The following is a 14558-nucleotide window of genomic DNA, read 5'->3' as shown; positions in this document are numbered from 1 at the left end:
TGCTTCTGTTCATCATCTCTGGAAGAGGTATTAGGTGTGTGTTTGCATTATTATTTCAGTGGTTTTCTTTTTGAATTAAAGAGCACGCCACTCACAATTTTTATTTCACAAAACCGATTAAACAAACAAGATTCAGCAATCACAAAAAACATATAGGTCAATCAAAGCATCTACCTATCCATATGAGCCTCCCAAGAAACAAACATCACCCGATCAAACCATATTATTACAAACCAAAAAGCAGGTGACATAACCACGTTCACTTAGTTGTAACAAGCGATTGTTTCAATGGTTTTATTACCATTTCAATTATAAATGAGCTTATTTTCCACCGATATTCAGCCGGGCATAAAGTAATCCACATCATACATACAAATACTGTGGGCATCAGGTATCGCTATATTATATTCGTATTCACAACAACTTAGATATTATCATATTTCTGTACATACTCGGTCAAATCAGAAGAAGAAAATTTGCTTTGAACAAACCTAGAAGTTCAGTCTATTTGAAATGGTAGGAGTGCCTTGGAGGGGTGGTTGCCAGGTTGGCGCTCCAAAGAGGTAACACTAGGAGAAGGTACGTACAAATGAAACCTCTAGTAGGTCTACACCAACATTGATGCATTGCATCAAATTCTGCTACTTGTCTATACAATAGCTTTGCAACAATCAACTAGTGATCTACGAGTAGAATTGGTATGTCTTGGCCTCCATGATGATCTGCCTTAGCCCTCCAATGGGCCCAAGCACCATCAGCAGTACCCCACCAACGATGCAGAACTGAAGAGAACAGAAACACAAAAAATGAAATAAAATTGGATGATCAAATGAGATGTCTATTGCAGGCACACAAGACAAAAAAATGTACTAACTATTCAGTTTATCTTACCCAGTTGGCGCACCATGAGAGGCTGAATACCCTGGGCTTGTAGACCGTGAGCCAGATGATGCAGGGAAGCTGGTCCGAACAAGATGTTTGAACCTGATCAGCTCTGAGTCCATATTTGCTTTAATGGAAGTAGAATGAAGGTGGATGGACTGCTTACGAAATAAGTTGTGGGCGCAAAGGCGAGCCCACCGAAGAATCCGATAAGCCCACCGAAGAAGGGGAAGGTGATGCCTACGAACATTGTGAACGCTGCGCAGATTTGCATCCCATTAGTCATGTTTGTTTGGGACGATTTTTTGGGGGGGTTTAATTAGCTGGAAGGAATTGAGTTCACTTGTGACAAACGCATCAGGGCATTACCAACAAAGAGGCTCCGAGAAACCAAACGGAGCTTCCAACCGGGAGAGAAACGCATCTTCCTCACCAGCACCATTTCCATCATGTCAAACACCGGCATCGCGTAAACCTGAGATGAGAATATTGGTCGACGTCTCCCATGTTAAGTCTTAATTATGTGCACATGCCATTTAAAGAAAAGAAAACTAATGAGTGAGTGGTTGGGAGGACGCGTACGTATACCTGGTAGCTACCGATGACATGGACGACGACCATCATGTTGGCGGCCGCGATGAGCCACTTGGGCGTGTTGAGGGTGATGAGGATGTTGTCGTCGACGCTGTTGCCGAAGGCCCAATAACCGACGAAAGCTACCGGGAAGTAGCAGAGCAAGACGATGGTGTAGGCCACGATCACGCCCTTCCACATGGGCTTCTTGGACGGCGTCTCCTCCGTCGACGGGATGGAGGCCTGGATCTCCAGCACGACGTTGTGGCCTGAGAAGGAGAAGGCCATCTGTCCCAGGCCTCCCAGAAAGTCGAACACCATCCCCGAGGTAGTGGAGGCCCGTAGGCTGTAGTCCACGTCGTCCGCTTTCCCCTTGTCCACCGAGGCGCCCCAGGCAATCGTCGAGTAGCTGTGGCGTTTGTTTGTCCATACATCTCAGTGTCAGTGGCCACGTCTAGCTTAATTAGCTGCTTCCTTCGTCCGGGATTAGTTGACGCTCAAACACATGTATCTAAAACATCTAGATACATCCTTTCGAGGCTCCACTAATTCCGTACGGAGGGATTATTAATTATGGTTTTGACAAATTAGTTTCCCGTGGTATCTACCAGATCGACATGAGGGCGGCGGCGAGGGAGATGGTGGCGATGGAGTCGAAGTTAGGGAGCTGCGAGATGACGAACTGGGCGGACGCAAAGATCATGATGAAGTAGGAGAGCTTTATGTCCTTGCACCTGCCGTCGCAGACGAGGTCGTGGAACTTCTTGAGTGACTTGCCGCCGGTGATCATGTACACGATGTCCAAGCTGATCTCGACAACGAGCTGCTGCGGCACGACGATCCATAGCCCTAGCGTCTCACCGAACGCGTACTGCCCCAGCTCGTGGTACCTGTCGAACCGCTTCCCGGGCACCATCTCGTGCATCTCCACCATTTGCCACAGCGTGTACAGCGTCATCATCCACGACAGGGTCATCACCGCGACGCCAGGTCCCCTAAAACCATCAAACATCAGTGAAACCGACGACATGTAAAAAATAGTAATACATAATATGGATGCCAATGGAGTTGCAGGTGATCCCATTTCCAACAGTATGTATGTACCAGCCGAGCTCGGACATGGCATAGGGTAGGGTGAGCACGCCGGCGCCGACCATGGCTGTGACATTGTGGAAGGCCGAGTACCACCACTTGCCGTTCCTTGATGCTGTGACCGGGAGCCAGTCGTCGATCTTTCTCTCCTCCACAGTCCTCCAATCCTGCTAGTTTTCACCGTCGTTGTTAGCCATTGGAAAAAAGGATCCAATATCTTATTCCATGAATTAATACAAGTATGGTAGAGCTTATCACTGGCGGAGGGCGTGTGGAATTGTGTCCCCGGCGGGTATCCCGGGATCTGGTCGGTTTGAGTTTTAGGTAGATCCTTCCAGATTCGACCGACTTTCATGGTCTACGGAGTTTTTACAGGCCCTTGTTGGTGTTTTCTTCTCCAAAGCTATGATTTGCTTCGCAGATCATGGCTGACGGCGTCTCTTGGTCCGCATCCATGACGACCTCCCAACCGTTGCTTCTACAAACTCTTTGGTTTAAAAAAAGTTAGCTCCGCCAAGACGGAGGCCAACATGCGATATTGAGCTATGCTCACGACGCGCTACCGATGGATGCAAGAGAAAGAAGACTTCAACACTCCCATGATTTTAAATGTAATATTTTTTTTAAGATGTGTTTGTAAGGACCTGTGATACTTCATATATGACCTTAGGCCTTTTTCAAAGAAAGAAAGAAAGGAAGGAAGGAAGGAAGGAAGGAAGGACACAAATTAGTGTTTGTCTAGTGGCCAAGTCAGGACTCAGGACAGAAACGAGGGAGAGGCTCATTGAGCAATGCTAATGTTACCAGTAGGTGAGCAAAACAGTGTGTTAACTAAACTGCACATTTGATCATTGAGCCATGCTTGAAAACAAAGCACGTGGAAGGGCCCACTAAAGACAAGTGATTCCATTAAATTCACGCACGTTGACTTGTCATATTGACTAAATGTCAAATTAGTGGGTATCGTCGCATGCGTATATATTCACCTAACCACAATGATATTTATAATACCCCAAAGATATTTAGTAGTACATGGTAGTAATTGACATGTAGATCTTGGATTCGAGGGACGATTATCCACTGTAAAAAAATATTTCACTCTTGGGCCGCAAGGAATTTACACTTAATATGCAAGTACGACAAATTTTATTGTTTACTGAAAATAAGAATTCCTCAATTAAGGCAAAGCATCACATATCACACTGATTATGTGATCATCATCCTGATGTGCTAAATCTTTTGTTTTTCCTGAGCACAATGAAACGTCACTACTAATCATAATCTACTGGAGATGGCATGTCATTCTTGTATTTATTTTTCTGTTCTGTGTTTTAAAGATCGTGCGAATCAAAGAGGCTCCTAATGTCCACCTCTAAACCTCCTTGTTTCACACCTGTAGACAACTCTCTCTCTCTCTCTCTCTCTCTATATATATATATATATATATATATATATCACGAAATTAGCAACCGAAATTTGAACAAGTAAGATTATTCCATGGCTAGCGAAACATTGCCAACAAAATGAATCAAAACAAAGCAACGCGCCCGCGCGCGCGCGCGCGAGAGAGAGAGAGAGAGAGAGAGAGAGAGAGAGAGAGAGAGAGAGAGAGAGATTCACCTTGGGTGGCAGGGAGGTGTGGTTCTCGGCTGGCCGTGCCACCATGGCCGCTACCCGTGTCCCCATGGCCGGTTAGGCAGATTTGTCTTCAACCAGCCAAGGTTCGGCAATGGAGAGATTGCCAAGAGGTTGGGACTTGGGAGAGTGCGTATGTGTGTCATGCAGAAGAGTCCGGCTTATTTGTAGAGCTGCGTGCAGCGTTGGCATGCATTGACTGTTGACTTCAGAAGGCAGAACCTGCAGGTAACTGGAAACGGTCATCCTCGCGTCGCTGTGACTCCCGGGCCTCCTCCCGGGCGCCATATGTCGTCCGTCGCACCATTTGGTTTCAACAGTCTAAGTTTTATTTATTTTATTTTTTGGTGATCACGACCTGTACATATTTATTTATTAATTTTATTACAGGAAACGCTAGTGCAATGACACAATTAATTGGCTACTCGTTTTTTCCAAAAATGTCAAAGGGTATATATTAAATTAAGTTGATCAACTCTTACGAGGGCATCTTTAAAACGGTCATCCTCGCGTCGCTGTGACTCCCCGGCCTCCTCACGAGCGCCATATGTCCGTCGCCCCATCTGGTTTCAACAGTCTATGTTTAAGTATTTATCTTATTTTTGGTGATGACGAGCTGTACATATTAATTTTATTATTACAGGAAGCGCTAGTGCAATTACACAATTAATTGAGTACTCGTTTTTCCCGAAAATGTCAAAGGGTATATATTAAATTAAGTTGATCAACTCTTAAGAGGGCTTTTTTACAAAGAATAAAAATCACACAACAGTCCTCGATACTCACCGTAGACCAGAATACTATTACCTCCATCCAAAAAATTTGTCTTAGATTTGTCTAGATACGAATGTATCTAACACCAAAACGTGTCTACATATATCCGTATATCAACAAATCTAAGACAAGTAATCTGGGACAGAAGGAGTAGATTTGATACCTTGATGATTTTCCACTTGTTGCCATTATACCGTTAGGTTCACATATGCATGTGTATTTACTGAGACATGAGTTCTAATTGATCAAACTTATAATATTTCTAATGTATACAATTCAGTAATACTCGAATGCAAAATTTTAAATGTCACAATTAAAATCATTTTTTTGTTTAAAACATGCATGTCTCAAACCTTACTACAAAATGTTCATGGCACTGCATAGTTCCAATAAAAAGTCTGCAAAAATGTTTGAAATTGCAATGTATGAACATCTGCAAATAAGAAAAATGAAATTTAATAAAAATTACCGTTTACACAAAAGGTCAAACACCTTGTGTGCAGTAGTGGTTGTCGAGGTGCTATGGTGGGACAAGGGTGGGGTTGCAGTAAGGGGGCGGAAGCCATATGATGGCTAGAGTGGTTGTTGGTTGGCGACGTTCTCCAATCTTGGTCCAGTGCGGACAATTACTTCTAGTGGAGGATCAAGGTAGGAGCGCGCAGGGAGGGGGGGGGGGATATAGGATTTGAGGACGAGACTAGTGGGTGGAGTGGCGGACGGTTGCCACATGAGGGAGAGGAATTGGAAACATTTTTCTCCACCCATGGGCTAGTCAAGTAGGGGGTTATGGGCTACAAAAAATAGGGTGTGTACATGATCCAATTTTTGTGTGCCCAAAGCACCTAAGAATAATTTTGAGGGTTCTATTGGTTGCTTGGATGTTGGGGGTGGAGATGGAACCTAGTCAGTCCGACCCGCGGCTTGGGTAGTGATAGTGAACTTCAGACTGTAGCTTACTGTAGATTAATGTCACTACAACGTTTCAAAGACAACATGAGACATGATGTCGGCCTAGCTACGCCACTTCTTAGATGGACATGTAGAAGCCTTCCATCAAAAGTCAGTTGTCTAGGCCACTTCCCTAGACTTTGAGTTGGATCTACTTCTCGTTCCCGACACAAAAGAGGGTAGACTTCAGCCGAGACACATGGGTTATATTGCTTCCTTCAAAGGCTCTTAGGTTTGGCATGATTAGACACCAACCAAACAGTCAACGAGTTTTTCATATATAGTTTAAATATACATGTTTCTCGGACATTTAGTAGTTTAAGATTGTGTTTGCTTGAGAGCCAAGAAGAACCAAGTTAAATAATCTCAACCTTTTCTTAACAAAACTTTATTACATTAGATAGTAAGATTATAGAACACAACCAGATGAGGGGTAACATAAACAACAAAAGTAAAAATTATTTTAACCAAATATAAAACTACAATGGAGTCCCGGGCCTCGATTCTCTCGCCAAAGGAACAACCAAGGATATCGTGATTGCACCATAGAAAATCTCATGTGCAATAGACAACAACGAGCAACTTAGTCACAAGTGCCTACAAACACCTTTAGAAGAGTAAACGTTGTTGAATCACCACAACAATAGACCGTTGTGTACAATGGAGATTGGCGACACACCAAGCAATTTGGTAGGGGTACTGCCCTACCTAAGCAGGCAGTCATAGCAGCATCGCCTGACCAGGCTAATGAACTTGCTCATAGAGGCTCGAAAGTACATGCAGATGAAGAAGATGATAATGCTGCCGACAAAGCCTATAAAGCCACGCCGGCGAAAACAACAAGAAACCAGCCCATTGGCCCTGATGATCGATGGGGACACAAAACTCTCTCCCTTCTCGGCATCTCGCGGTAAAGTGCCACAAAGGTGGGATTAGGGATGGAGCCTTTTAATTTTGAACAACGCCTACACTAATGCCGAGGAGATGCCGCTCGACGCAAAAACCTAAATTAGAGACCCTGCATACACACTGGAGATGTAAACCTTCATGGAACCCTAGACCCTCCTTTCTTGCAGCGATGGGAAAGCAAATATTATCCTTACAAACAAGTGTTTCCTTTAAATCATCTTAACCTCATTTTACATTTGGTGGCTCTTTTGTTTAGATAATTATATTTGCTGACTAATCCTATTAACCTAAATACTCCCTCCGGATAGGAATATGAGTTGGGCACGGATTTTTTTTAGATTTCAATTTGACCATTGAAATATGTTTTATATGGCACTCAAAATACAACTTTAGGTTCGTCCTCGACTGATGTTTCCAAACATACATTTTTTGTGACATGTTGCACATGTTTTGTTAATCAAATTGAGGACCTAAAAATCCATGTCAGACTTATATTCCCACCCGAAAGGATTATTGTATTTCACCCGAAAGAAGAAGAAGAAAGGATTATTGTATTCCCGAGACTAGTCGGCCCATGGACCAAATCCACCGGAAACATACGCGCAAGTATACATCCGAGAAAAGTATACATGTGCATGCCATGTCGACTTGTCAAATGCAAGATCCAGAAGTGGACTGAAGCTCGAGCACTGGACTACATCGCTGTTGCTTAGATGGAGCAAATGACGTTGTTGGCGTAGACTTTGAAAACAACTAAGACGTTGTTGGCGTAGACTTTGAAAACAACTAAGTCTTTTGTTGTTGCTGTTGGAAATATGAGCAATTTACCGAATGATTTTATTAACAGAAATAGTAGATAAAACATGGCTAGTATAGCAGTGATGAAATAAGCCATGCGAATTGACAAAGAGAAGGTAAACAACATGTTCATATATGAACCGTAACTAAACATATCTAGAACAGACACTAGATGAAGTTGCTTATACAACATAGAACCTAACATACGTAGGGCAGAAACTAGAGCCAAGAACTGTAGCAGGACTTCAAACAGAAAGGAGAAGAACACGTACGGCACAGCAACAGCACAAGCGCTGGACTTGGGGTCGGTGTCCTCGCCTGCCATGTCGTCGAGGAGGTCGTGGACGTCGGGGAAGAAGTCATCATCAGGGAAGTAGTCGTCGGCGACCGGATCGTCCATGATGAAGCAGCCAGTAGTCGCGCTGAGCGCTCCCCAAAAACCTTATCACCCTTCTCCCGTACAGGACTCAAAAGGTGCGGTCTCGTAGGCCTACTGTCCCGACTCGCGGTGCACGCCGCAAGCCAGGATGAGGAAGACAGCAGCAGCGCAGAGATTGGAACTATGTGGCGAGAGGAAGAGGAGCTTCTGATGTGTCTCTCTGGAAAGGAGCGACCTCTCTTATATAGGCACAGGAGAGGGACGCGAACAGGATGCGCCGGGTGGTGAAGCAATGGAGGGAGACGAAGTGAACAGGCAGCACGCGAAGAGGTGCGCCGTTCGCATTCATTATCCACTACCGCAAAAACTGTTCAGCTCCTAGGTGACCTTTCGTATACCCGTAGTGCGTGGCAAAAATCAGACATCGGCTCGACTCATTCCCGCAACCTGCAACCCGCGGCGCGGCGCGTCGTGATGAGGCGTGGCGAGGCGGGCGGCGGAGGAGGAGCGCGCATGGATGTCCCTCTTGTTCTCATGCTCATACAAGTGGGGAAAGACCCTCCCTTATAAGGGTCCAACTCCCACTCAACTAGCAATGTGGGACTAAACATTAGTAGTATCCCTTGCCTTGCACAAATGGGCTAAGTGGGCCTCTAGAATTTATTTAGGAATTTCTGAAATAGTTATTGGGCTGCCCAAAATAGACTAAATTCCAGCAATCCCTCACCAGATCCCAGAGGCACACAGAAATTTGCCTTCGGTTCCAAAACACTGTTTTATTTACCGATACTGCAGTGGAGACTGTTAAGTTGAACTTCCACCTAGAACTCTATGCTACACTAGTAAGCAACTTGAACAGTGGACTGGGCCTTGAACTGCAAGTTTTCTGCGAATCTAGCTTCACATAAAGCCTTGACCGATACGTGGCTACCGTGGGTCTTCCCCGCGGGTGGAGCTTATGCTTCATACTCCGTGACCTTTCATGAGTTTACTAGAGATAACCCTACTCTCATAGATTGCGACGTTTAACAATCAGACTCATATAGGTGCGTTCTTCAAAAGATGTTCTGCAGGACAACATCTCTGCTTCAAAGAGCCACTTAGAACAGATTAAGATATACATCAACCTGCCATGCAGATTGGGAGAGTATTGCATCTTCATGGAGTGGTATTTTTAACAGTAAGGATACTCTCCTCCCAGTTGACCAACAGCTTGTCTTCCACATCTAATTCACGGGATCTCCGATCACAAAGAATAAGTTACCACTGTGAACAACTCATATTGTGGGTCTCATACCCATCTCCCTCGATGCATTATCTATCACATTACGTGATAGACCCTTAGTAAAAGGATCTGCCAGATTTTTAGACGTTTGGATATAATCCAATGCAATAACTCCGGAGTTTCTCATTTTTCTGACAGACTTTAACCTTCTCTGAACGTGTCTTGATGACTTCATGTTATCCTTAGAGCTGTTCACTTTCGTGATCACAGTTTGATTGTCACAGTTCATAAGGATACCCGGTACAGGTTTCTCAACAAGCGGCAAGTCATTCAAGAGCCGGCGAAGTCAATCTGCTTCGACCGTAGCTGTATCTAGTGCTGTGAGTTCTGCTTCCATAGTTGACCTCGTTAAGATGGTCTGCTTGCAAGACTTCCAAGAAACAACGCCATCTCCATGAGTGAACACATATCCGCTCGTGGCCTTTATCTCATCAGCATCTGAGATCCAGTTTGAGTCACTATACCCTTCAAGCACCTTTGGGTGCCCGGTGTAGTGAATTCCATAATTTGCAGTGCCTTTCAAATAACGCAAAACTCTCTCTAGAGCTTTCCAATGCACATCTCCTGGTTTTGAGACAAACCGGCTCATCTTGCTAACAGCAAAAGAGATGTCAGGTCTTGTAGCACTGGCTAAATACATAAACGAGCCAATGATCTGAGAATATTTCAATTGGTCTCTAGCAATTCTACGATTCATTCGAAGCAACACACTAGCATCATATGGTGTTGGAGATGGCTTGCAGTCACTGTAGCCAAAGCGATTCAATATCTTTTCCACATAGTGGGATTGAAGCAATGTAATCCCACCATCATCGTCTCTCAACAACTTGATGTTCAGAATGACATCAGCCACTCCTAAATCCTTCATCTCAAAACAGCGAGATAGAAAATCCTTGACCTCCTTGATAACATTCAGATTTGTTCCGAAAATCAGTATGTCATCAACATACAAGCAAAGCATAACTCCCTCGCCCCCACCATGGCGATAGTACACACATTTGTCAGCTTCATTCACAACAAAGCCTGCAACTGTTAAAGTTCTTTCGAACTTCTCATGCCACTGTTTGGGTGCTTGCTTGAGTCCATACAAAAACTTCAGCAACTTGCACACTTTCCCTTCCTGACCATCTATTACAAACCCATCTGGTTGTTCCATATAAATTTCCTCATCCAACTCTCCATTTAGGAAAGCAGTCTTAACATCCATTTGATGAACGAGAAGACCATGTGAGGCAGCTAGTGAAAGTAGAACTCGAATAGTGGTCAGTCGAGCCACAGGTGAGTAAGTATCAAAGAAATCTTCACCTTCCTTTTGGGTATAACCCTTAGCCACGAGCCGAGCCTTGTACTTTTCAATAGTACCATCAGGCCTAAGCTTCTTCTTGAATACCCATTTGCATCCTATAGGTTTGCACCCATAAGGACGATCAGTTATTTCCCAAGTTTCATTCGCCAAGATGGAATCCATCTCGCTACGAACTGCTTCCTTCCAGTAGTTAGCATCTTCAGATGCATAGGCCTCTGAAATAGAACTGGGAGTGTTATCTATGAGATACACAAGAAAATCATCACCAAAGGACTTTGCAGTCCTCTGTCTCTTGCTCCTAGTAGGAACTTCATTGTTCTCCTCCACAGGACTTTCAAAGTGTTCCATCGAAATGGCAGGTTCAGTAATTGTAACTGGTTCCTGATTCGATGAACTAGGCATCTCCTGATTAGATGAGGTAGCCATATCCTTCATGGGAAAGATATCTTCAAAGAAAGTCGCATCATTCGACTCCATGATCGTACCGACGTGCATGTCCGGTACCTCAGATTTTACAACCAAGAATCTATAGCCAATGCTATGAAAAGCATATCCCAGGAAAACACAATCCACAGTCTTTGGTCCAAGCTTCCGCTTCTTTGGAATTGGAACATTGACTTTCGCCAAACAACCCCATGTTCGCAGATAAGAGAGTTTTAACCTTTTCTTCTCCCATTCCTCGAATGGAGTTATCTCTTTGTTCTTTGTGGGGACTCGATTTAGGACATGACATGCTGTCACTATCGCCTCCCCCCACCATGCCTTGGAGAGACCCGATGTGTCTAACATGGCGTTAACCAAATCAGTTAGAGTACGGTTCTTTCTTTCGGCCACCCCATTTGACTGAGGTGAGTAGGGAGGCGTCCTCTCATGGATTATACCATGTTCCGCACAAAAAGCATCAAATTCATTGGAAAAATACTCTCCACCACGGTCGGACTAAGCCTCTTGATTTTCCGATTAAGTTGGTTTTCCACTTCAGCTTTATAGATCTTGAAAAAGTTCAAAGCCTCATCCTTAGATTTCAGAAGATACACATGGCAGTATCTAGTGGAGTCGTCAATTAACGTCATGAAATATTTCTTTCCACCTTTTGTCAAAACACCATTCATTTCACATAGATCTGAATGTATAAGTTCTAGTGCTGCAAGATTTCTCGTCTCCGCAGTCACGTGAGACTTACGAGGTTGCTTAGCTTGCACGCACACTTGACACTTAGATCCCTTGACAGTGGTGAAACTAGGGATTAAGTTCAACTTCGCTAGTCGCGACATGCAACCAAAGTTAACATGACAAAGACGTGAATGCCACACATTTGATTCACTATTGTTGCAAATATGATTAACAACTTTATTGCAAACATCTGACAAGGATAAACGAAACAGGCCTCCTGACTCATAGCCTTTACCAACAAAGGTTTCATACTTGGATATTACAAATTTATTCGACTCAAAGACAAGCTTATAGCCATCTCTACACAGAAGAGATCCGCTAACAAGATTTTTATTGACGGAGGGGACATAATGCACGTTCTTCAGCCGCACGATCTTCCCCGAAGTAAACTTCAGATCGACCGTGCCAATACCACGAACAGAAGCACTTGAACCATTGCCCATCAGCACGGTTGAAGTCCCTGCGGTCTGATAAGACGAAAACATGGAAATATCACCGCATACATGCACATTAGCACCCGTGTCAATCAACCAATCAGGAGAATGACATACTGAAAGAATAGTGGGTAATATACCATACCCAGCATCCTTCATGTCAATGTCGCCGATGACAACATTAGCGGTCTTGCCGCCTTTCCCAGGATCACGCTTGTCATAGCGATTGGGGCAACTAGGAGCCCAATGATCAGGATCTCCACACACATGACAAGCACCTTTCTTCTTGTCACTCTTCTTCTTGAAGTTCGTGTGTTGTACATCCTTGTTTTTCCCATCAAACTTTGCTTTACCATCAAGCTTGCCCTTGTTCTTGAACTTGTGGGACTGGAAGTTTTTCTTCTGTACCAGATTGGCACTAGATCCTCCCTCAATACCTCGAGCACGTGTGTCCTTTGCTCTCACCTTTTCTTCCACATCAAGAGTACCAATGAGATCCGGGACGGAAAACTCCTATCTCTTATGCTTCAGTAAGGTAGCAAAGTTCCTCCACGAAGGAGGAAGCTTAGTGATGATACCCCTGGCAACAAATTTGTCCGGTAGGATACAATTGAAGTGCTCAAGTTCTCTAGCAAATGACTGTATTTCATCAGCCTGCTCAACCACGGAGCGCTCTTCAGTCATCCTGTAATCATAGAATTGCTCCATGATGTACAGCTCAGTGCCGGCATCCGAGACCCCAAACTTGGCCTCGAGTGCGTCCCACATATCTTTTCCATTGTCAATTGACGCATAAGCATCAACTATGTTCTCACCAAGAACACTCAAGAGAGCAGCCTTAAACAAGGTATCCATTTTCTGAAAAGCTTGTGCCTGTTGGGCATCTTGCTCTCCTTCAGGTTTGCCAAGAGTGGCGTCATAGCAACTCATGGTTTGAAACCATAAGACTGCTCTCACGCGCCACCTCTTATAGTGGATACCCTCAAACATAGGAGGTCTCATGGAAGCAGCAAAACCATTCGAGGTAAATTGCTTATAATAAGGTTTTTGGATTGTTGGAAACATGAGCAATTTACCGAATGATTTTATGAACAGAAATAGTAGATAAAACATGGCTAGTATAGGAGTGATGAAATAAGCCATGCGAATTGACAAAGAGAAGGTAAACAGCATGTTCATATATGAACCGTAACTAAACATATCTAGAACAGACACTAGATGAAGTTGCTTATACGACATAGAACCTAACATACGTAGGGCAGAAACTAGAGCCAAGAACTATAGCAGGACTTCTAACAGAAAGGAGAAGAACACGTACGGCACAGCAGCAGCACAAGCGCTGGACTTGGGGTCGGTGTCCTCGCCTGCCATGTCGTCGAGGAGGTCATGGACGTCGGGGAAGAAGTCGCCGTCGGTGACCGGATCGTCCGTGATGAAGCAGCCAGTAGTCGCGCTGAGCGCTCCCCAAAAACCTTATCACCCTTCTCCCGGACAGGACTCAAAAGGTGCGGTCTCGAAGGCCTACTGTCCCGACTCGCGGTGCACGCCGCAAGCCGGGATGAGGAAGACAGCAGCAGCGCAGAGATTGGAACTGTGTGGCGAGAGGAAGAGGACCTTCTAATGTGTCTCTCTGGAGAGGAGCGACCTCTCTTATATAGGCACAGGAGAGGGACGCGAACAGGCTGCGCTGGGAGGTGAAGCAACGGAGGGAGACGAAGTGAAACTTTTCAGCTCCAACATCGACTCGGCTCATTCCCGCAACGCGGCGCGGCGCGTCGTGGCGTGGCGGCGGAGGAGGAGCGCGCGTGGATGTCCCTCTTATTCTCATGCTCATACAAGTGGGGAAAGACCCTCCCTTATAAGGGGGTACAACTCCCACTCAACTAGCAATGTGGGACCAAACATTAATTAGTAGTATCCCTTGCCTTGCACAAATGGGCTAAGTGGGCCTCTAGGATTTATTTAGGAATTTCTGAAATAGTTATTGGGCTGCCCAAACTAGACCAAATTCCAGCAATTGCTGCGGTGAGCACGTTATCCAGCGACCAGTGAAGCCAGACAGGTGGCAAGTTAACATATCGGTAGAGAATAGAGATCGTTTTACAATTAGTTACAGTATAATCATGCTCAAGAGGTATTCCCTTTGTTTTTTATTTACTTCGCATATTATCTTTGGTCAAAGTCAAGCTTTGTAAAGTTTGACAAAGTTTATAGACAAAAATATTAACATGTATAATAACAAATCAATACTATTAGATCCATTATTGAATGTACTTTCGCATCATATAAATTTGTTATGGTAAATATTTATATTCCTCCTCCAAGAAAGGAAGCTAGGGTTTCTGCCTCTCGCCGGCGCCCGCCGCAGGT

General features: G+C 44.5%; 1 protein-coding gene across 1 annotated transcript; it reads right to left on the bottom strand.

Annotated features, from left to right (window-relative positions):
* Positions 1-392: 392 nt before the first annotated feature.
* Positions 393-4311, bottom strand: LOC125534584 (lysine histidine transporter 2-like). The gene is made up of 8 exons (XM_048697769.1): positions 4168-4311; positions 2560-2714; positions 2064-2450; positions 1471-1864; positions 1252-1357; positions 1049-1140; positions 892-960; positions 393-782 (listed from the first exon to the last, which is right to left on the bottom strand). The coding sequence occupies exons 1-8, from the start codon at positions 4231-4233 to the stop codon at positions 684-686; spliced, it is 1368 nt and encodes a 455-aa protein (XP_048553726.1). The 5' UTR covers positions 4234-4311; the 3' UTR covers positions 393-683.
* Positions 4312-14558: the final 10247 nt, after the last annotated feature.

This window comes from Triticum urartu, chromosome 2 (assembly GCF_003073215.2).
Source record: "Triticum urartu cultivar G1812 chromosome 2, Tu2.1, whole genome shotgun sequence".
In the NCBI taxonomy this organism is placed as follows: domain Eukaryota; kingdom Viridiplantae; phylum Streptophyta; class Magnoliopsida; order Poales; family Poaceae; genus Triticum; species Triticum urartu.
Note: the sequence above shows the minus strand (reverse complement) of the source record. Positions and strands in the feature narration are given on the sequence as shown.

Coding starts and splice junctions, on each gene's coding strand:
- LOC125534584 (XM_048697769.1), bottom strand. CDS start 4,233: ATGGGGACACGGGTAGCGGCCATGGTGGCACGGCCAGCCGAGAACCAC. Junction 1,358..1,470: donor ATGTCATCGGTAGCTACCAG/GTATACGTACGC, acceptor TTCTCATCTCAG/GTTTACGCGATGCCGGTGTT. Junction 1,141..1,251: donor TTCTCGGAGCCTCTTTGTTG/GTAATGCCCTGA, acceptor AAATCTGCGCAG/CGTTCACAATGTTCGTAGGC.